Below are 23,272 nucleotides of genomic sequence, written 5' to 3'. Positions count from 1 at the left end.
GTGTAGCCTACAACACCTTAAGTTAGCTTCTCAAGTGATGTAATGGGGAAATTACAGAACCTTATCTTAAATATGTATTCCCTCACTGTTCTAATGGTGAATGTGCAAAAATGTTGCAAAAAACCCCTCTGCCAATTCGGTGTTTATGTATAATAACTTTATGATTGTGTTGCTCATTTTCATGTAATCTGATGCATCATCATAGGCCTACATGCAGTGGCGAAGGCAGAAAGTCGGTGGTGGGCCAGAATAATTCGCATCATCCCGTGTTTTTCAACTGGCTTACCGTCCCTAAGTGGCGTCAATTCACAAAAAGTCAAGGTAGCCTATGGCAAATTCAAATTACGTTATTTAATATAAAATTACGTGACAATATCAATTCAAGTAAATCTACGAGATAAGAACAAGACAAAACTGCAGTTACAACCTGAACCAATAGCACCAACCGATTAAAAAAATAATAATAATTTGGAAATAACCTGGCATGGTAACAGGCAGCTATATGGATAAATAAAAATAACAAAAAAGTCAGCTTGCGAAAAAAAAAAAAAAAAAAAAAAAAAAAAAAAAAACAATACTGATTTGAAACTTGTGAAAAACGCTCACACATTAACCCGATCACTTTATTTAGCGTTCACGTAAACATAGCTACGTTTGGATTCGTCGAATGAATTTATATTTATTTATTTAAGAAATTCATTAAAACTGGTTTTCTTCCTATTTATTAAATATAGGCAATTGGTTGATGAAACAGTGATTGAAATTAAGATACAATTTCTACAAAACGAAATTCACTTTAAAGAAAGGCTTACTATAAAACAAAACTTAATGAAGTGGACAAACTCATATGACCAGCTGCATGTCTCCCGACATTGCACATCCGTCATGCTATTTACTTTTCATAATCAACATAGGTCAAATTTAACAAATAGCCTAATATAAGCTCTATAGTCTAATGTTTAAATATAAATATGAAACTAAATTGGCTATTTTTATCCCTCTGGACGACGAACGCGCCGGCGCGTTCTGATGGATTTTTTCCTCATCATGACAGAAACAACTTTCGTCTTGCGTCAAGCCTACAAATGGTCTACTTTTATTCGTGTACGCCCACAATAACAACAAAACCTTGTACTTTTGTAAAATAAAATAAATAAAAAACAGGGTGTGCGTCTCAAAAATGAACACCGCGAATAATTGTAGGCTACCTAAAAGAAAGAAACATCTCCATTCGATAAGAAATTCGCATGTCTATGTTAAATAAGAGGCGATCCATGGGCGTCGGAAGCAAAAACAATGTGGGTGGGTCCTCCCTCCAAATTTTTTTTACAATGCATACAAAGTTTAGTCCCAAAGCGCGCACAACTGGAGAAATACACGTTTACCTTTGATTTCGTTCGATAGAAAAGAAGCAGGGCCGTACGCAGGGTTTCATAATTACTGAGGTTACAAAATGTATTATGCTAGGGGGGTTCGGGGGCATGCTTCCCCGATAATTTTTGATTTCTTCTTCTTCTTTAAAACCATGTCAATAAATACATACATGCACAGTTTTGAGGTAGCTTTAATCGCATGTTTGGTAATTTCATGACTTAATTTACAACAGAATAACGACGGTGCATGCCCGTAGCTTCTTAGACAAATGCTGAATTAGAGACGGTAAAAGTGAGTGGGTCCAATATATTGGTCTTAAAACGTACAATGGTTACAATGGTTCCGACGCCCATATAATATATATATTTCCTTGGATCTGACTGGGTGGACAAGCTGTCAATCTGGGTGGGCCTAGCTCCGCCCCTGCATACATAGGCTACATGTAATTTCTAGGGTTGGTAATCAACTTAAAAACGTAACTGTATAATACACAGATTAATCAAAACATAAATTATCACTTATATGAATATCTGCTTATGATAACTCAAACAACATTACATTATCGTGGCTAATTTATAGGAAAATGCTTTATTATTGACCGTATTGAATGTGGTTAATGACATTAATGCCTTTATTTCATATGACAGTGGAGAAGTCATTGGAGAGAGAGAAGAGGAATAGGATCATAGAACTGCTCCAGAAGCACTGAACAGAAGAGAAAGAAGAATCCCCAGTCATGGACATCATTTAAATCTATTACTTACATGCTAGAATTTGTGCCTGCATACAATGGAAATCCATCTCTACATTACGATTAAATGTTTCGTCCTGTCAAAAAAAGACTGTGATTGGTCCTACCTGACCAGCATTGTTTTGCTCTTGGATGATAAAATACACCTACATAATCGTATTGATAAACTTCAATAAACTCTGAATTGCAACAGTTGTGAGCTAAACAATAGGTTTTGTGTAAACTAAATTGTTTAAAAATGCCCAGACTGATAAGCACCAAGTCTATTTTCAGGATCAATGTTTTGTGCTAATCATCATTCCACCTGCACATTCTGGTTTACTTTACTAGTGAATTGAACTAAAATGTTATTTATCCAAAAGGTCAAATATCTGAGCAATGGAATGAAAATAGCCTTTGCCAATAAGGTTGGCTATTTACGCTTATATCAATTCCCGAGGTTGGTAAAAATTTGCTTGGAATTACACAATAGCAGCTTTTATTAACACTACATTTAAAAAAAAGCATAATTGAATTTTTCCCTCAAAATGTGCCATTAAAAAATATATACTGAACATTAAAAAACATGTAACATTATAAAAGCTCCACCTGGAATATTTCAGTTAAAAACTGCATGCGTTTTATGTTCCAATGTCATATATGCACTGAACATCTGCAGTAGAGACATTGAGTACTTGAAAACAAAACATCTTCCTGGCATTTCTTAATAAAAGCCCACAGTTTTTAAATCAGGCATCCATTAAAACAAAGAAAAATAGTTTAATTATTTTCCAATATAATAACCATTTAAGAGAATCACCTGAAAGCTAAAACTTAACCGCACTATCCAGAATCCACGGGAATAAATTCATAGTTTACCATGTTTTGTTAAAATATGCCAACATATAAAAGTGGATGTCTGAAGTTATGAACACAATACAGGATAATAAGTTTGTCATGAAAGTATATATACTTTTGAAAGCGTAATACCTGTAATGTCATACAGTTGGTTTTATGTTAGAGACATTGAAGGAATAGTTCATCCAAAAATTAAGCTGTCATCATTGTTGTTTCAAACCAGTAGTATCATAGTAGTAGTCCATAATGTTTTGCGAACAGTATTTAAAGTTTTCTGAAGCCATAAGAAAGCATTGTCTGAGAAACAGACCCAAATTTAGCACAGTAGACAGTATACTGATTACAGTCATCATTCACAAACCCGATTTGCGCTTCCATTTATTCCTGACATGTGGTGATGTGATTGTTCACATGATATGCAATGCTTTTTGGCTTCATTGATGTCAAAACTGGTGTGATGTCTTAACACTTTGAATGAGAATTAAAAAATGTGGCGCTGGGGGAGATCATCAGTGAATAATGACTTCAATTTGGATGCGATCTTCAGAAGTCCTATCAACTTCTTTTAATGACTATTTTTGGTAATTTTGGGGCTTCACAGCATCTGGTGACTCCAGATGGAAAAGGGGTATGGCTGTTCAATCTGGAAAGTCATACATCTATGTATGGGACATGTCTAGATGATGCCACTTTTCATTTTTGCCTGAACTATTCCTTTAACAGCTCTCAGCAGCAAAGGCATAAAGCAAAACCACAAACATCAGACTCTCTTCAGGACCAAGACACATGGCACAGTGTCATTTAAAAAGGCACAATCAATGGCCACTTCAATTATCAATGATCAAAATATGTACAAAAATATATATTCAATAACATGTTCTCTCAACATTGCACAGTAGAATTTCTTGCGTTCACTTCAAGTGTTCAACAAAAATCCCACACCTTCCAATCTTAAAAAAAGGAAGGAATGACTTCAAGGTTTTGTGAGCACACCATCTTTCCCAGCATCCTCCAAATGATCTTGGCCAGGAAGCTGTAAGTCGCTCAGACGAGAGCGGTTGTCTAAAATGAGCATGTAAGGCACTAAAGATTGGATGGCGTCCTCTGCGTTGACACAGCCCGGACACTGCAGGCCCAGACTGCATCCGCACAGACAGACTGCTCATCCCTGGAATGTGTCTGGAAAGAGTCCATCAGTCACGTGGCACTATGGAGCTCCAGTCTCCTGTGCGCACAGTGCGGGCGGCACTGGGCCTGTCTGTGTGTGCATCTCTGCGGTGAGCTCAGGTATGACTGCTGATATCTGACTGGATGATGACAGGCCTGACGGCACTGACGGACTGGAATGCTGTGTGGGCGGAGTCTGTGTTACACAATGTGTGTCTGTGTGGTGTGTGAGCAGTTCAGAAGCATGGTAGTAAGGCAGGAAAGGTCGCTCCGCAGCACAGAAACGCATGGCCAGATGTGTGTGCTGGAGAAGAAGAGGGAAGCGGGAGGTAAAGTAGGACACAAATTCATCTGGAATGGACCCCAGCGTCTCCTGGACTTCATCAGGTAACTCTCGGTAATGGTGTTTCTACAGGAGACAAAGATGAAATAGTCTGATGAATGTGCTGAAGAGAGAAAGTTTTTGTTCACGTGAAATGTTTTTTTTTGCAACACAGACGTAAATTTTAAGTTTAGTTGTGTATTCAATAGAGGTGTAACGGCACATGTATTTGTCCTGAACCGTCACTGAACATCACGGTTTGGTGCATACAGTCAGACGACGAATACAGTTAGTCACAGGTGATCCACACTCCAATCCAGAAGGGGTGTGTGGTAACGCAACACTGTTTGAGCATGTAAGGCACAACAGGAAAAAGTGCAGAAGAAGAGACAATCTATGCACCAACCCAAATCAAGAGTTCAGATGGCAAGCAAGAGCTTGCTAGTAGCCTATAAGCAGTTTCAATTAATTTTTGTGACGCACTCCACAAACTTCGCGGAAAGGAAACCAGGACGACAGAGAGTGGCATCCTGTGTGTATTATTTATTTTATAAAAGCACAATTTTTTGTTTTCATTGTGAGTGTACACAAATAAAAAGTGTCGAATGACGTCTAATTCTTTTCTGTATGATCAAAAATGAAGGATTTCAAAAACTAATCCCTGGCCTGCACAAGTTTTATTTTTCATTATTCTATTTATTTTGTACTTTTATAACACAAGGTATGCTTTTCAGTTTTGTATCTGCTGTAACCAAATAACGTTTGCTTTTTATCAGCCCTATGCAAGAGTGCATTCTGTTTACTGCTTAGTGCTTAATACACTAAAGGAGGCTGTACTGTATCAACTAGGGGACTAAATGCTGCTAGGTGGAACAAACTGTGATTTGCACTACTGTCTGTTCAAACTAAATGAAAAGAAACCTAGCATTGGGGATTTTTTATTTTTTTTCCCTGTTGTACCAAACTTGTATCAAACAGTGACCCAAAAACTGACTTCTGTGTACCGTTACACCCCTAGTATTCAAATATACAAATCAATTATTTAGTAATTATTGTAAATAACACCCTGACTTCACTTCAAAAATTTTAAAATATGTGATAACCAACAAAACAACTACATACAATGAATAAATATAAAAACCTTGGTGTTCCTCTTTTATGCCACAATCCTTTCACATCATCAAGTGAGTTGTTGAAGCTCATTCAGTACAAAAATGATCAAAATAATTTCGCGCCACTGTAAACTGTGTTGCTAGAACCACAAGATATTTGTGGTATCCGTAAACTCATATCGTTTAGCAAATTTACCTTATTTCTCATGGCACGTAAAAGGTCTCTGACCGATCCGCCTTTGTATGAGCGAAATCTGCGTAAATCTGTAAAAATAAAACGTTGTAATTTAGTGGTTTGAAGGGCATAATTTTCACATTTAAGATTTCCAAAAGTAACCACATGCAATGATTTTCTGCCATAATTTTCTGGTTTTATTAATGTATTTACAAAGTGAATAGAAAGCCAAATCGCAGTAGCGCTCACCGGTCTGTAGAGGCACTGTGATATGATCTCTCCAATCACCTTTGACCACCACCCGTCCTCCTCTCTCCAGCTGCCTCACAATCGGTCCATCTAACGGCTCCTTCTCAATTCTATCGCTCACATCCTGTGAGACAGCGGGAAAAAAATTCTAGACCATTCTAGAAAAATCTTATAATGTTCCCTGTGGTCCACTTATAATGTTGGCAGGATTTTACATCAAAATTTTGTATAATTAAGAAATAAATTGCCACTACCAAAACACGATGCAAACACAATGTAAACGAGATTCATTATGCAGTGTATACTGCTTCAATGATTATAATGGGAGTTTTGACATGACAGCAGAACTTGCGCTGAACTAAAGTGATTGACCGTTCCAGAGATTAAATTATATACAGAAAGCGATCACTCCATTCATAATCACAGTTTGAAGTTGTTTTTCATGCTACTAAAAGTAACAATGGGAAGTTGGCTGTTCAGTCGATGGCTTGAAATCAGTCCTTACAGTGGATATAAAAAGTTTTAGATACCCCTATTGAAACAGCTGTTTTTTTGTGATGCAATATATATTTTTAAAAGAAATCATATCAGAACATTTGCATGTTTAATGCAAAAATTACAACCTATGCAATGCCACTGAAAACCAAAGTGACACGTTTCAGAGTAAAAAAGATAAAGATAAAAATAACCTAACTGCATAAGTGCACCCTTTTCTAAGTGGGTATGTGATTGTGTTCAGAATTAACTAATCATCAATTAAAATAGTGCACACCTGTCTTCACTCTGATTAACTCCAAATAAATCTTAGCTGTTCTTATAAGATTTTTCCGACATCTTGGTTGCAGCTGCTACTACAGGAGCCATGGGCCACAAACAGCATCAACGGGATCTTATTGTTGAAAGGTTTCTCTCAGGTGAGGGCTACAAAAAAATGGTTCCAAGCAGGATTTTCTGTGCACCGGAGATGCCCTCGAATTTAACAGATTTAAAAACAGAATGTTTTTGCAAAGAAGAGTGGGAAAATATTCCCAAGTCAAGATGCGCCAAGCTTATAGACTCCAATCCAAACAGACTGTAATAAAATCAAAGTGCTCTTCAACTGCACACATATGCAGTTAGTAATTAGTTTTTAGTGGCATTGTATAGCATGGGTATGTTGACTGTACATATCAAAATCATTTATCACAGATCAGGGTTTAGAAATTAACATGGTTACGTGTTGCGACATTATGGTTTGAGTCCACCTTTCACTAATAAGGGCTTTTTTGACACTTGAAATAGTTGGTCAATCTGGGTCATTCTAAACCCCAGGTAAATGGAATCCTGGGTTATCTTTATTTACGTTTCACACTTGCTCATACTATACCCGGGGTTAACAGTTAATCCTGGGTATTCATAAACTGATGTTTCACACTGCACATTCCTAAACCCCAGGTAAAGTCCTTATCTGTATATTTTCTGGTGTCAGTGTTACTGACTGGACAAACGCAGCACGTGACCTGTTTACATAAAGGCTCTTGCATTGTGCATCCTCATTGCTGACTGTAATTTGACTGTAAAAAAAGTTTTTTTTCTCAATGAACTTCTCAAACTATATATTTGCATTGTGTTTTGAAGTTTTTTTTCATGCTACTAAAAGTAACAATGGGAAGTTGGCCGTTCAGTCGATGGCTTGAAATCAGTCCTTACAGTGGATATAAAAAAAAAGTTTTAGATACCCCTATTGAAACAGCTGTTTTTTTGTGATGTAATATATATTATAGTTTACATAAAGGCTCTTGCATTGTGCGTCCTCATTGCTGACTGTAATATCAAGTTTTTTTTCTCAATGAACTTCTCGAACTATATAGTTAAACATGACGTTTGACATTTTTCTTATTATACACAGAAACGTCTGTTTATATACATTATATACATATATAGTGTTTCTATGACTGCCCAAAGTGCGTGAATATAAGGCACGTGATTGGCTGTTGATTACTAAGCATCTAGTTGTAACATTCTAACATCACTTTGTTTCACACTGTACAATGTTGGCACCACAATAAGGGGTTCCTTTATCCAGGGTTAAAAGCGGTGTTTAGGACGTCGATAACCCGATATTAAGCGCAGTGTGAAAAGCCCTAAAGTGTGTTTGCAAAACATTATGTCATACTAACATGTTCAGGCATTTAGCTGAAAATACACACCCACTTCCTTTAAGAATCTTCTTCCATAACTAAGGACTGCACAACATTTGGAGAACTTAGGAGGCATCTAAATCTTTTTTTATTCCAAGTGATCCTGTTGTTGGATCTCTCCCTTCACTAACACACACCAGTGGGCGGAGCCAAAGAGACAAGAGGCATTGATCTGTGTCTGTGCAAGCAGGCTTGTGCTGATGTATTCATTGAAATGTATTCAGGAAATTTGATTTCTCAATTCATGACTAGTGTCCTTCAAACAATAATATACTGACCTGTAAAAGGATAGGAATTGAAATTATCTTTGCTGACTGATTTGCTATTTTATGGTATGTTGATAAACTTTTTGCCTTCTTGGTGAGGGCATTGTTTGCAAAAGGTGCGTTTTACATGGTTAAACCAGGACGCCTGACTAACAAACCTGGAAGAACTGCAGCTGTTTTTCCAGACTCCAGAAGAAGGGATGTTTCAAGACTCTGTCAGCCGAGGGTCTCTTCTCTGGCTCCATGCTTAACATCTGCTCAATCAGATTTCGGGCCACAATATCCTCTGCACGAAACAACATAATCACATGATCAAAAAACTGATATTCATTTTGCCCCAAAATGAGCTTGTGTTTTTGAGTGCGAGAGGACGTGTGTGGTGGTCGTACCGTGTCTGTTCGGCTGTAAGTGGTCCAGTGAATAGGCACCCAGCAGAATGTTTGCCTGCCGCTGCAAGGACTTCCCAAAGGGGTGTTGGCCTTCAGATACCACATAATAAAACACACAGCCTGCAGAGAAGATGTCTACCATGCAGGTCTGAAATATCAGAAAGAGGAGAAGCTGTGAGTGTCTAGCCACTGACAAATCTACTGTATTAGTGCTTGGCTCTCTGGAACGTGCTTTATGCCTATGCCTATGCTTCAGCAAGAACTGTGGTAACTGCTGTAAACAGAATTTGGATTGCTGAATTGTTGAAAACTTGGTAAAATTGAAATATTGGTGGCATGAGATAAATTTGCATGAGGTTAATTACGTATCATGAACTAACAATAAGACTTTTACAGCACTTACTAATCTAAGTTCATGATAAATTCTACATACATTTCAGTTTGTATAAATTAACACTGTATTATGGTCAGAGCTGATAGCCTCGAGGGCAGTGCTCCAACATGTAGGGCGGTTGAGGTTTGTGCGAGTTTGAGCCCTGCTTTTCTGATTCCACCCCCCCTCTCTCCCAGTTCACTTCCTGTCAATTAATTATACTGTATCTATACTATCAATAAAGGCAAAAATGCCAATAATAAATCTTTAAAAGACAAACATTATATTATGAATGAAAACAAACAAACAATAAACAATAGTATATTCATAAATGAACATTAATATCAATAACAATTTGTTATTCATCTATCATTTCTGAAAAATAAATATTAATATTAAAAATATCTCTGATACCAATGAACTGTTTATAGCACTTTAGAAGAAAAACACACTGTTATAAATGAAGCACAATGCTAAATATCAAAATCAACTCTTTAAATCAACATTTATAATAAGTAAATACATAATTAACAATATTGTGATGAAACGATATCACTTTACTACTGATAAAGATTTGGTATTCATATTCATATTCATGCAATTTAAAAAAAAATGAATATTTTTTATTCTTTCAGGTGTTTAAACCAAATCAAAACACACGGTATGTTTTTGAGCTCTTACCGGGTTATGTTTAGCATCCTCACTGAGCACTTCCGGAGCGATCCAGCCCTCCGTGCCTGGGACACCTGACTTCCTGCTGAAGCTGTGTCTGCCCACCGCCAGCTTCTTACACAAGCCAAAGTCTGAGATCATGGCCTTCACGCGCCCGTGCGTGTTTGGCATCGACACAAGGATGTTGTGCGGCTTCAGATCTCTGTGGACTATCAACCCATGAGAGACTGAGTGTTACCAACACTTGTATCAAACAGATTTATGAAAAAAAAAAAAAAAAACTACAGTACTTCATGAATACTGATTATTTAGCCTAAAAAAGCAGATAAAAAGCATTAAAATGTCTTACTGATGTTACTGATAATAGTTACCTATATTAAGAGAATGTAAATGAGACAGTCCAGACATGGTTTGCTCTAGCAGTGTCACTGGCTCCAAACCGTGGCGGTCAAAGTCCTTCCGTTCCACATACTAAAAGTAAATAAAACAAAAAAGAAATAAATAAGTAAATAAATAAATAAGACATTATTAAAAAATAAACTACATTATATTTTATATTACACAATACAGCATTGACAGCATGAACTAAAAAGCTGAAAATCAGTTTTTCATCCATAGCTTACAATAACTTACGATTACAACTTCACTTTCTACTATAAAGCAACTCCAGTGTTCATGTTTTTGCTTGCAGATGTCTAAGCTAGAGGGACTTAACGGAAGAAATGAACTGGAGAGGATTTCCATGTAAAAAGGCAGAGCCACACCCACCTATTACATCAACGCTACTGACCAACGGTAGTTTGAAGGTGTTTACAGGCCAGAGGAAACTACCATGATAACGTGATCTTTAAGCTCTTCCAAGTCAAATTATTTGGTTAACATTAATAAATCCTTTATATGTGTTAGACATTAAAAATGGTCAGTGATAAGAAAAGTTCATGTTCTTGTCTTTGACATTTTTTTAAATAAAATCTATGATAAGTAAAGTGCAGATTCGAATCCATTTTTATTGTAATATTCAATTTGCTTCTTTGACCTGAAACAGCAATGAAGCGTCAGGTTGTGTGTCTGTCATACCTCTTGCAGTGTGCTGCTGCACAGCTCTATGGCGATGTACTGAAACTGACGGTCTCGCTCAGTGCAGAAGTAACGAATCACGTTTGGATGCTCATCTGACTCCCGCAGCAGCTGAACCTCACGATCGGCAAAGCTGAAGCATTCTGGGAGAATCCTCTTTACAGCCACTGGACGGTTATCAAACTGACCCCTGAAATTTTACAGAGAGAAACCTATAGACTCTGAATCTGAAATAATGAAAGCAAAAACAAAGACTACAAAGGTCATTCTTGCCTGTACACAATAGTTCCCTCAGCACCATGTCCAAGCACATCTCTGGGGCTGAACGTGATGTTTCCAATTCGGACAATGTTGGATTCGTCCTCTGAAAGTCAATCAACAATAGGCACTGATGGACACACACTTGTAAAAAAGGTAAACGAGATTAAATGGTGATATATTGATTTGAATTGTTGTTTTGCTGACAGCCCTAACCTGTGTCCTCATGCTCATTTGCCGAATGTCCCATCTCAGACTGGGACATGTTGGAATGGTTGGACGCTCGCGGGGTTACGTTGGGACTGCTGTGGCCAGAGCTCTCTGAGCGGGTCCGGGCTGCCTCCAGGAAGTCAGTGTCAGGAGGCAGATCTGTGGGCGGCTGGAAAATGAGCTGCTGACGCTGCAGGAGCTGCAGCTTCTCCTCCATCTGCTGCTGAAACTGCTGGTGCTGCAACTGCTGCTGCTTATGGACACTCTGATCAGAACAAGACAAACCACGATACTCTCAGAGCTGAGCAAACAGAAGCTTCTCTACCAAAAACCATGATTATTTTGCTAAAATTACTCATGCAAAGACTTATAAGTTGAGCATTATTCCTTTTGTTTATAACTTTACTTTTTGACTATTTACTAGACAGAACATTAAAGGATTAGTTGCTGGCCGATATTTTTGATGAAATCCATGAAGTTTTTTTTAATTCTCAATAGAAAGCAACAAAATTACCACATTCAAGGTCCAGAAAAGTAGTAAAAATATTGTTAGAGTAGTCAATGAGACTACAGTGGTTCAACCTTAATGTTATGAAGTGACGAGAATACTTTTTGTGTGCAAAAACAAAACAAAAATAATGACTTTATTCAACAAAATCATCTCTACCCTGTCAGTCTTGTAAAAAAAAAAAAAAAAAAACGCTAAACCCAGCTCTTAAATCTGTGAAAAGTTAGGAGTAGTCAAGAGGACTCCTAAGTCACTTAGACCAAATCACAAACAATCCTAAACTGGCTGCTGCTGGCAATTCACCCAAAGACACTGTACACCACTGAGGCAATAGGTGATAAAGCCTTTTCTTCATAAATGCAATTTGGTAATTATGTTGCAGTCTATGGGGATCAGAAAAAAAAAAAAAAATCTTAATTTGAGTTCTGAAGTTGAACGAAGGTCTTACAGATTTGGATCAACATGAGGGTGAGTGATTAATGACAGAATTTTAATTTTTGGGTGAACTAACCCTGTAAAAGGGCCGAGACACACCAAGCCAATGGTCGGCCGGCTCTCAAATTAATAAACTGATTCTGTGCAACATCCAATATTACTTCATCATCATCATGACACGGTATTGTGAGTGTTGTCAAGTAGGCAGAAGTAAAACTCACCTCACTGACCAAATGAATTATTCTCTAATGGTCAGATCTTCTTCAGAGTGTGCTTACCTTAGGGTAGGTGATGATGAAGGCCACCCAGCCAGCCAGAAGGAAAGTGCAGAAGATGATGGTAGCCATGTCCTTCAGCATGGAGTCCACTGGAGTCTCCACGCGTGGGAGACGGCCGGGTTTCTCCTGCAGGGACGACACAGGTGGAGGCAGTGGACTGTTGTCTTCCATTCCACTCTCATTCACTTTCTGAAACACAGCAGAACACACTTTTGTTTTGTTTGTTTTTTGGTTTATTGCCACATCAGTTTCAAAGGCTACATATATACAGATAATAATCAAGCATTTAATAAAATCAGACAAACTTGTACAACAAGACAACTGAAAAATCTTTTGCTATACTACATTGTAAAAGTTTTTCTGGGCTGACTTACATGAATATATATGTTTTACAGTCAAGGAGTGCTACAATTTAGACATTTTGGTCTGGGGCAGTCGACATGACACCTTGTGTACAACATTTGGCCATGTCTAAATTTGAAAGAGTAGATGCTACTCTAATTAAAATTTTGATATGCATCAATAATGGAATATCCGAAACAGTTCCAATACCCCTTTTCTGCAGTATCGAAAACACTGATACCAGCTAAGCTTTCTTGCTCTCTCTTCTCTCCGACAGCGAATTGACACACACTCACCTCTTGCCACTCACTCGTCTCATTTGCTCTGGTTGAATAGTGCTTGTACTGTGATGATGATGGTGATGATGACTTCTGTGGCTTATCATGATTAAATGGTCAAATACACAAAATTATGTCAAAATGCCCATCTTGCCAAGTATTCAGGTAAACGCAGTCAGTTTTGGAACATAAATAGTTTTTTGGGTCCATGCATAAACTCTTAAAGTGACAATGGCCTAATAAACCTTGCTGCTGCCTGTCATGTAAATCAAAGAACAAAAGACAGAGAAAATCACTCGTTGCTCTTGACTGAATAACTTTTGTAACTTTAATTGTAAGCAATCTGTATTTAATTTTACAATGAAAACTATATTGTTATTTTACATTTGATTACTTTTATTTCTGTAGTATTTCTTACCTGAATACTACTGTTAGACCCACCTGAAAACTTTAAGCCATGCTTATTTCATTTGTCTCTTTATTCTATTGTATTTATTCATGCTATCGTTTGCAACTTGTTCATGTTTTTGTTTTTAAAGGTATTGTATTGAATTCCAGTATCGGGACAACACTAGTAGATGCATATTTTCACTACAACAGGGTTTACTTCAAATAATTTCAAATTTTCTATGACATTTGATGCGTACTCCAAACCATCTTGTACAGCAGGGTATAATATAGCACATTTGCAAATATTGTGGCGAGAATATTGGTTTACAAGCTGAATTGTGTAGATTTTCTTTATCATTGCATACTCTAGTCAGGAGTGGACCAGCAGCTCTTTAGTCATAAAAGAACATTTAATTTTTACTATTACTTTTATAATGTAGCAATTAAAAGCACTGGATGCTTTTAAGTATCTGTTATGCTTTGATGATGGATGAAATTCATTTTACTATCCAAGAATATCCATGAACAGTTCCAGGTCATGATGCAAGGACTGCCAAAGATAGGAGTGGATGCATACAGTTTTGGGTTTAAAGAATCCTAAACCAAATAACCTAAAGGGCTGATCTATCTTCTTAAACTACATTGTGAAAGTCACTTATCTGGTGATCAGACTTCAGACATTCTATCTACTGGTTTACACATGTGGCTTGTCAAAACTACCGGATGTTGTTCTTATTGTACCTCTTCAATGGTCTTCTCTGTGGCAGGGGGAATGATGTTGACGTGCTGACGGGGGATGCTCTCTGGAAACTTCTCCAGGATTTTATTATGAGCGTCAGGTGGCGTCTCGTGGTGACCTGTGGAAGAGAAACATTGCTGTTAAACAAAATGTTCAGACCTTGTTCAAAGTGAGGCAACATAGAGCACAAGAAAAGTGGATTAACAACAACTATGACAATTATGCAGTAATTAAAATCACAAAATGTATGTTTTCAGCAAACAGACCAGTTTTGCACTCACACTTCAGGACTTTTCTCAAAACATTAAGACGCATTGTGACTTTATTACTCCAAAGTTTGTTTAAAAAAAGCGCAAATTCTCCACTAGAGGGCCTGATCGGCATGGCTCTGAGAGCAGGTCTGCTGGAGTGTGCAGTAGAGCTACCTATCAGCAGCAGAGAGTTCCTCATGACGTTCATGCGGTTCCTCTCTTTCAGTGCTGCACTGAACTTCACTGTGGTGCTGGGCGTGATCACACACTCCTGCTCATCTTCCACACTTGACTCCTGGTTACTGGGGCCCTCCAGCATGGGAAACGTCCTGCCACGAGGCTGAAAAAAAGCACACAAATATACAAAAATATTTTTAAACAAATATAATAAATTAATGAATAAATCTTACTCATAAATCTACTAATTTTCGTACACAAAATAAAAACATACTCATCATGGAAAGAAAAACAATCATTGAAATCGCATTTTAGAATTGCATTTTAATGGATTTAATAAATAATAGACAGAAATAAGAGTCAAAATGTTCTGCAGGTGTTCAACGATAGACAGCAATATGTCTTAGTAAGATGATATTTTAAGGCTTAGTTTTAAGTAGGTTTTTTTGTGATTATTATTTCTGATTTTATAGGGTTAACAGTGTACATCATCCTTGTCTAAGATTTATGCTGACAGTCTAAAGTCTGGCTATGCAATACTACAGTACAAAAGCGACATGAACCTTCCAAAATCAACCTAACCATGTAGTCCCATAAAAGTATGAGGAAACATATTTTAAAGGTTTTTAATGCCACTCACCACAACAGTAACTCCGTCATGCACCAGGGAGGGAGACGCGTACAGACCAGTGGAGTGTTTCCCTACATACAGTGTGGACCTGTCAGAAAACCAGCCAAAAACAGCAAATTATTCTTAGTTTGTTATCCAAAGTTGCATACGTTGCCTGTAAATAGCATGCTAAGGAACTGCTAGGTTTTATAGAGTGGCTAAAGTTTATTTATCCAGGTAATAATCCTGCATGCTGAAAGTTTTTTAGATGATAACAACATTCCCACAAAGAGATCTTACTCCAGTTACTGTAATATACACTATATGGTCAAGCAGAAGCAGAAGACCACGTAAAGTCACAGAGCGAACGGATCATCGAGTGTTGAGGCGCACAGTGCGTAAGAGTCACCAACACTCTGCTGATTGAACAATTGAAGACATCCAAACTTCCACTGGCATTAATATCAGCACAAAACCTGTCTGGCGGGAGCTTGATGGAATGGGTTTCCATGGCTGAGCAGCTGTATGCAAGCCTCACATCACTAAGTACAATGCCAATCCTTGGATGGAGTGGTGTAAAACACACTGCCACTAGACTCTGGGCAGTGGAAACACATTCTGTGGAGTGACAAATCACAGAACACGCTTCACTGCTTGGCGGGCTTATAGGCGAGTCTGGGTTTGGCGGACACCAGGAGAATATTACCTGCCTGACTGCAACTGTAAAGTTTGGTGGAGGAGTAATGACGGTATGGGGCTGTTTTTCGGAGGTTGTGCTATAGGCCTCTTACTTCCAGTGAAGGGAAATCTTAAAGGCCCCAATATTTTCATGGCAAAGTTCTTTTCTGTTGTTCGCTTATGAGTGAAAAGTTCGAAATATGTGAGCAGCGATATACTGTGATCACATTTACATGTGTAAATACATGCTGCACTTTCTCTCAAAACAGCAAGCATTTTTTTTCTGAACAGAAGAAATGAACCAGAGAAGAGTTCTATGTCAAAGAAGGTGGAGCCTCGGAGCCACACCTACCTTTTACATTATCGCCATTGACCAATGGTAGTATGAAGGTGTTTACCAGCCGAAGCAAACTTTTCCGAAACGTTCTCAAACATTTCCAAAAGTTCCCAAACATTTCCAAAAGTTCCCAAACTCCCAAAATGAACTCCAAACTCCTGATTTTGTTCGAAATGACATCACATCAGTTTGTTCTCCGATTTCGCCTGAAGTATTTTGGGGCCTTAATGCTTCAGCATACCAAGACATTTGGGACTATGCTAGGTTTCCTAAATTTTTGGGATCAGTTTGGGTAAGCCCTTTTCTATTCCAGCATGACGGTGCACAAAGCAAGGTCCATAAAGACATGGCTGGATAAGTTTGGTGTGGAAGAACTTGACAGAGGCATGTCCTCAACCCCATCCAACACCTTTGGGATAAACTAGACCAGAGATTGCAAGCAAGGCCTTCTGGTCCAACATCATAGCCTGACCTCACAAATGCTCTTCTAGATGAATGGGCAAAAATCCCCACATTAACACTCCAAAATCTTGTGGAAAGCATTTCCAGAAGCGTAGAAGCTGTTATAGCTGCAAAGAGGTGACAAACTCCATATTAATGTCTATGTATTTATAATGAAATATCATTACAGTCCCTGTTGGTGTAATGGTCAGGTGTCCCAATTCTTTTGTCTATATAGTGTATATATAGGGATCTGTTCTAAACAGTGAGGGTTTCTGCTCAAAGCTAGGATGGCTGATAGCACTTTTTCAAGTCCGATACTAATACTGATACTTTAAGCTTGAGTATCTGCTGATATTGATGCCAAACCAATACCTGTAGTGTCTTTTTCTTGATCAGTTTAGATTAACTATACCTCATTAGCATGCCAACTACACACTGCTTAATTATAAAAAGAGGGAAAAGAAAAAAACAATTTTATATATAAATATATATAAAAAATCCAACAATATATATATATATATATATATATATATTTTTTTTTTAAAAAGGTGAATATAAGTGTAGGCCTCTTACTGCTACAATTACAAATCACTATTTGTGTTACATGAGAGCTAAAGCATTCTTAAAATCTTATGAACAATACATTTGTGATTTGTGAGTTGCTACTACATACTATGATTACTACAATTTCTAGAATCTGTTCTTCCCCACCCTTCTCAAAAAACAGAGGATGTGGCTTAGATATTGGAGATGCAACATGCAAGTCAAATCATGTCTACTCAGCAAGTGCCAAATGAGAGTAAAATGTGGTTTTGGCAAGTAAATATCAAAAGGAAATCAAGAGGAGACATTTCAGCACATGATGTTGGGAGTGACATGATAACCAAAACGGTTGATAAGGTTAAATATATTTTTGTGGAATTAAAGCAAACTGACAAGAAATAAAAAAATAAATAAAAAATATTAAAACATAGAAAACAAGCATTAGTACTTGGTCTTGTTAGAAAGGCTGCTTACATCAGCTTATCTTTGGTTTTCTTCTCCCGAGGAAACGGATACTTCCACTGTGTGATGCGACCCACCTCTCCCGACATGAAAGTGAGATAACGCAAAGTTTCCACAGCAACATTGGTGTGTGGGACTTTGCGCAGGCCCTCGCGCTGCCAGATGTAGATGGCCACCACAGGGGAGTTGTAGTTCTGAACCCACTGCACGTCTCCAGACTCACTGTCCACTGTCACCACTAGGCCATCACCGTTGGACACAAAGTGGGCCATATCTGTCAAACACAGGAAACAATGTTATGCTATGCTACGGAAGACATCTGATTAGGTTTCCAAATTTACACCGATGCCTCACTGTATTTGGTGTCATCGTCTGGAAGGGTGAAGGCGTAGTCAGAGTATGTGGCGTTCCAGCGCAGCTCTCTGCTCTTGGTGTCATACATAGTGATGGTGTATTCTGAGGAACACCACAATCAGTAGATCAGCAAAGCACAAGACTGATAAATAATGAATATCTTTGATATTCACATCACATTTGACTCATTTTGACCTAGAATTTCTTTGCATTTCAAACTCCAGTACACGCGTGACGGTATTCTGTAATACGGTTTATCACTGTAATTAATATGCACAATATTGCTACCATGGACCTGTTATAATTCTGGATAACATACTAGCTCTCTGAATTTACAGTAGCTAATTTCCATCAACAGGTCAAGATTAAGAACGCTAACGCAACTCATGCTTATGGGCTGTTTATCACGGTCCAGCTGATATTTTGAATGCTCTGAGATTTGCTTCGATCTGACTTGTGACACCACCTGAATCATAATCTTACAGTGTTATGTTTGTTGGCCAGAGAAGATTGAGCCTTGTTTCTCCCAAGTTTTTTTTTCTCCATTTTGTTTTACAGTGGTGAAATTTTCATCCGATAATCAAAGTGAATTACAGAATTTAAAGGGTTAGTTCACCCAAAAATTTAAATTCTGTCACTGATTACTCACCCTCATGTTGTTCCACACCCATAAAACCTTAATTTATCTTCAGAACACAAATTGAGGCAAATATGAATCAGTGGTTCAGAGCGTGTATCAAACTGCCAAAGTCACGTGATTTCAGTAAATGAGGCTTCGTTATGTCATGAGTGTTTAAAAATTTCAATGGCGCACTACTGGGAGCCGTGACTTTGGCAGTTTGATGCACTCTCCGAACCACTGATTCGAAACAAAAGATTCATAAAGCTTTGAAGCTTCACAAAGCAGTGTTTTGAAATCGCCCATCACTTGACACCCATCACTTTTGTTTTTTTGGTGCACAAAAAGTATTCTCTTCACTTCATAACATTACCATTAAAAATATCTTAATTTGTGTTCCGAAGATGAATGAAGGTCTTACGGGTGTAAAACAACATGAGGGTGAGTAATCAGAATTAAAATTTTTGGGTGAACTAACCCTAATCAGTGAATAATAATAATAGCCAATGTGTTACAGAGGCGGTCTCAGATTACAATTGTGCAAAACTGAGGAAACACATGCACATGCTAGTCTCCAGAAACAGTATTGCAGCATTCCTCATATCAATTCAAAGCGCTACTACTCGAAAAGTGTTTTTTGTGCTTCGTGCTCATATAGACACACAGAGATGATCTGAACTGAATGTACAGGTCTCATCTTACCTGTGCGGCCGAGGTAGAGCAGAGATGAAGATGGACATAACATCTCAGCATAGGAGGAGGTCAGCGTTTGCTGCTTCTCACCAGTCAGCAGATCCACCACATACCACACATCCTGTTTCTTACCTAAAAAACAAACATAAACTGACCTTATTCTCAAAACTTCATTTACTCAAGCACAGGGCTGCATACAGTAATGAACGTTCCAAGTTCAATTCAAGATCAGCTCTATGTGCAGTATCTGTGATTCAACCACAGACAATAATTCAGGCTCATTCTATTTGGAAAAAACAAAAATTGTGTGTATGGTCCTGTGTACGGGGCAAAACATTCTGGTCCCCCTGCAGTCAATAATTTTATCTCTTAAAACTCATCTCTGATAATCAAAATTACATAATTATGTAATAAATGTAATTTTACCTGTGAAAATAATTTCTTCATGCCTTAAAATAGTTTGAATGTAACACCATGGCTTCATTTAGTATATGTGGAACCATGATTGTGCAAATTAGTCCCCGCCTTCCCTCAATCACAGCAGCTCGGAGATCCACTTGTTCAACTCAGAGCCGTTAAGTATGTTTTTCAACGGCTCTGGGTCAACTGTAGTAAATGCTACACAATGGCAAGTGGAAATACTGGTCTAATTCAGCAATATATGTTTGAACCAGAAACTAATTCAGAAGAAGAAGAGGAAGAGTGAATTATACAGGCTTGTCCACAAGTCAATGTATCAGAAAGGTGATGTTTTATGTATCGCTCTCTACAACATTGGACAAATAAAAGTAATTAATATGATTAGCCTTTTGCTTGACTACGATATCAAACAGCTAATGTTCCTGTGGAGAAAAGCCCCCAAACCATGTTTTTGAGACTGTATTTGATACACAGCAGTTAAAAAATACTCAGTATTGACTGATGATTTGCACATGGTTTGTCTTAAAGTCTATTAAAAACACCACATAGACATATAAACATTAAACAGCTTGATTTTCACCATGGGGTCTTTAAAAGAAATGTGAAGCTTGTATTTTTGTTAAAGCATTTATACTACTTTACATACTGTGATTCTATTACACTAGTCTCATGTTAATATGTACAATACATTTGAAATAGTGTATATTTTAACATTTATTCTGGTGCACATCTTATTATCTTGTGTGCCAATCAGCCAATCAACAGCATGTCAAAGATGCTATACTGATTCTGGTACATTTCTCAAAAGAATGGAGCTGATTAGTTGAAAGGTAAGAGGTGAAAAATTAGATGGTTTGGTGATCATACAAAAGGGAAAGTTTTGTATAAATGGCAAAAAACAAACAAACAAAAAACAAATAAACAAGTACTGCTGATTAAAATGGAAAAAAAACTGTCCATTTACATATACAGTGCAGGGTTTTCCCATGTGCTTGTTGTTTTCCCATTTCATTTAGCCCTTTATCATCTTAAAGATCAAAAGTCCAAACACAACTGATGCAGCATGCATAAATGTTCTCTTCAGGATGTGTAAACAGACATCAACACGTCAATTCAAACACACCACATGTTTATGCCTGGAAAGGAGTGTGGCTTTGAGTCAAACAAGGCTATTTCCTGTGGGTTACACCGTGATATTCTACATATGAAAGGAACTTAAACGCTAATGTTTAAACCATTAATAAGTCTCATTTAGAGAGATTAACAAGTAACAGGATTAAGACAGGATTTATCTTTCAGGTCTGGCACTATGGTTTAATCAGTGTTTGGCCTGCTTCCTTTGGGCTGGGTGGGTGTCATTATTGATGTTTCTGTGCCTTGTGATTACGCACCCTTGGTGGTTAAGAAAGGGTGGTACGTACAGACATCTTAGTGTGGTGTTTGCGGTGAGATTATGAAACAATCCCATAGTGCCCACCCACCCACAGGGAGGCTGCTAGGGCCAGTTCCTCAAACGTTTGCCTCCCCTGCTGGCAGTCTGATCATGTTGAAAATAACTAGGGTTATGGGTTTGTTCAAATCTCTAGCCCTAACTACAAGCTATTAATAGTGATACTTGACTCAGCAAACTGAAATTAGGTTGAACAGAACTGTGATTATGAGGGTCAGAATAAGAGTTACAGAAGGAGTATCTCACCCATGTATAAGATGCCATCAGAACTGCGACAGGGTGACGCCTGGACCAGCTCAGGAATGGTGAATGGCAGTTTCTGCAACATCCCCAAATATTAGATGTAATACTGCATTTTTAATCCATCCAAAATTACTCAACTTTTTAAAGCAACTTTTTCTTTTAGTTAAAAGCAGTCTAATCATTTAGTACCACTGCTACTGACCTCAAATGTTTCACTTCAAACTGATATTGCTCATTTCTAAAATTGTCATTACTGAAAGATACTAATCTTTCCAGAGAATGAGGAAGTCCTTCATGAAAAACGAAAATAACTTCTCACCGTCAGCCCCTCATTATTCTTTCCTCCAAGAGAGTACAGACTGCCATCATTGGGGTCTGGGAGAAATGCAGGCCTGTGAAACAAAAACAAAAGAGTCAGACACTTTACACGTCGTGTTGTTTGACGGATGTCATTCCACACCTATATTCTATTTTAGTGACAGATGTGGTGACCTCAAACGGTCATTGTATGGACAAGAGCTTTGTGAAGATTCAGTAATTATTTTTCTGTGTTTTACAGAAAAGGAAAAAAACCCAACAGTGTTTGAGTGTTTTTTTTTTTTTTTCAGCAGCAGTAAGATATCATGAATAGGAAGAATTATGCAGGCTCAGCATCTTGCACAGTTCCTGTTGTTTGACTTTCCAAATGCACAACCGCTCAAGTATAAACGAAAGAATGCTTACTCTGACACGTGCGTTGGGACTTGCAAAACAGGATCTGCATTGGGAATGAGAAAAGGTTCAGTTAGGAGTTATAAACTTTATCACAGGCAAATGAAGGGATAAGCAAACATTAAGACATAAAGCAAACAAAGTGTTGGGTGTCAAACTTGTGAAGGACACTTAACAGACATTAATCCATTCACATAAATTAATCCATTAGTACTTTCTGCTCCCAGTATCTACTCTATTATATAAGACATTCATGTAAACAACAAGTACATATATGTTTTAGTACATATTTCAGAAAGTCATCAAACCTATCCACAAATGGAAGTATTATTCAGTGACACAGCTCTATTCCAGATCTTTCTAGTTAAACTCTCAAACAACTTCGCAACATCAAACCTCAGTTTAAATCATAACCATGCACTGTTCGCTGTTGGCCAGAGGAGAATTGGCCCCCCAACTGAGCCTGGTTTCTCCCAAAGTTTTTTTTTTTCTCCATTTTTAATCACCTTTTTGTCATCTGATGTCACCTGATGGAGTTTGGGTTCCTTGCCGCTGTCGCCTTTGGCTTGCTTAGTTGGGGACACTTGATATTCAACAAAGTTTTTTGATCTGCCTGCATATGTGAACAGAACTGAACTGGACAATGACATCACTGTTTTCTCCAGTGCTGATATATAGATAAATTAACTAATTATTGATTTTTACAACAGAATGAATCAATACTGAATTTACCCGGGCTGGACAATAACACCATTTTCTTTAAGAGCTGCTGTTCAGCCAAAAATGATTTACCAGTTATCACTGTAAAGCTGCTTTGACACAGTCTGCATTGTAAAAAGCACTATATAAATAAAGGTGACTTAACTTGACTTAAATTAAAAAGTGTGATGTCATACAG

General features: G+C 37.8%; 1 protein-coding gene across 1 annotated transcript in view; it reads right to left on the bottom strand.

Annotated features, from left to right (window-relative positions):
- Window positions 1–1,762: 1,762 nt before the first annotated feature.
- ern1 (endoplasmic reticulum to nucleus signaling 1) overlaps window positions 1,763–23,272 on the bottom strand; it is a 38,943-nt gene continuing 17,433 nt past the window's right edge. The window contains exons 3-22 of the mRNA XM_067382845.1: window positions 22,387–22,420; window positions 21,983–22,055; window positions 21,667–21,739; window positions 19,560–19,682; window positions 18,239–18,340; window positions 17,897–18,158; window positions 15,451–15,529; window positions 14,808–14,973; window positions 14,385–14,500; window positions 12,634–12,822; window positions 11,419–11,677; window positions 11,218–11,308; window positions 10,945–11,134; window positions 10,239–10,338; window positions 9,877–10,076; window positions 8,823–8,970; window positions 8,592–8,719; window positions 5,988–6,111; window positions 5,760–5,827; window positions 1,763–4,538 (exon numbers count right to left, since the gene is read on the bottom strand). Of these exons, the coding sequence (XP_067238946.1) occupies window positions 4,170–4,538; window positions 5,760–5,827; window positions 5,988–6,111; window positions 8,592–8,719; window positions 8,823–8,970; window positions 9,877–10,076; window positions 10,239–10,338; window positions 10,945–11,134; window positions 11,218–11,308; window positions 11,419–11,677; window positions 12,634–12,822; window positions 14,385–14,500; window positions 14,808–14,973; window positions 15,451–15,529; window positions 17,897–18,158; window positions 18,239–18,340; window positions 19,560–19,682; window positions 21,667–21,739; window positions 21,983–22,055; window positions 22,387–22,420 (2,894 nt within the window). The 3' untranslated portion in view covers window positions 1,763–4,169. The remainder of the gene's footprint in view (window positions 4,539–5,759; window positions 5,828–5,987; window positions 6,112–8,591; window positions 8,720–8,822; window positions 8,971–9,876; window positions 10,077–10,238; window positions 10,339–10,944; window positions 11,135–11,217; window positions 11,309–11,418; window positions 11,678–12,633; window positions 12,823–14,384; window positions 14,501–14,807; window positions 14,974–15,450; window positions 15,530–17,896; window positions 18,159–18,238; window positions 18,341–19,559; window positions 19,683–21,666; window positions 21,740–21,982; window positions 22,056–22,386; window positions 22,421–23,272) is intronic.

This window comes from Chanodichthys erythropterus, chromosome 3 (genome assembly GCF_024489055.1).
Source record: "Chanodichthys erythropterus isolate Z2021 chromosome 3, ASM2448905v1, whole genome shotgun sequence".
In the NCBI taxonomy this organism is placed as follows: domain Eukaryota; kingdom Metazoa; phylum Chordata; class Actinopteri; order Cypriniformes; family Xenocyprididae; genus Chanodichthys; species Chanodichthys erythropterus.
The sequence above is the reverse complement of the archived record's forward strand: the minus strand, read 5'-3'. Positions and strand labels throughout refer to the sequence as shown.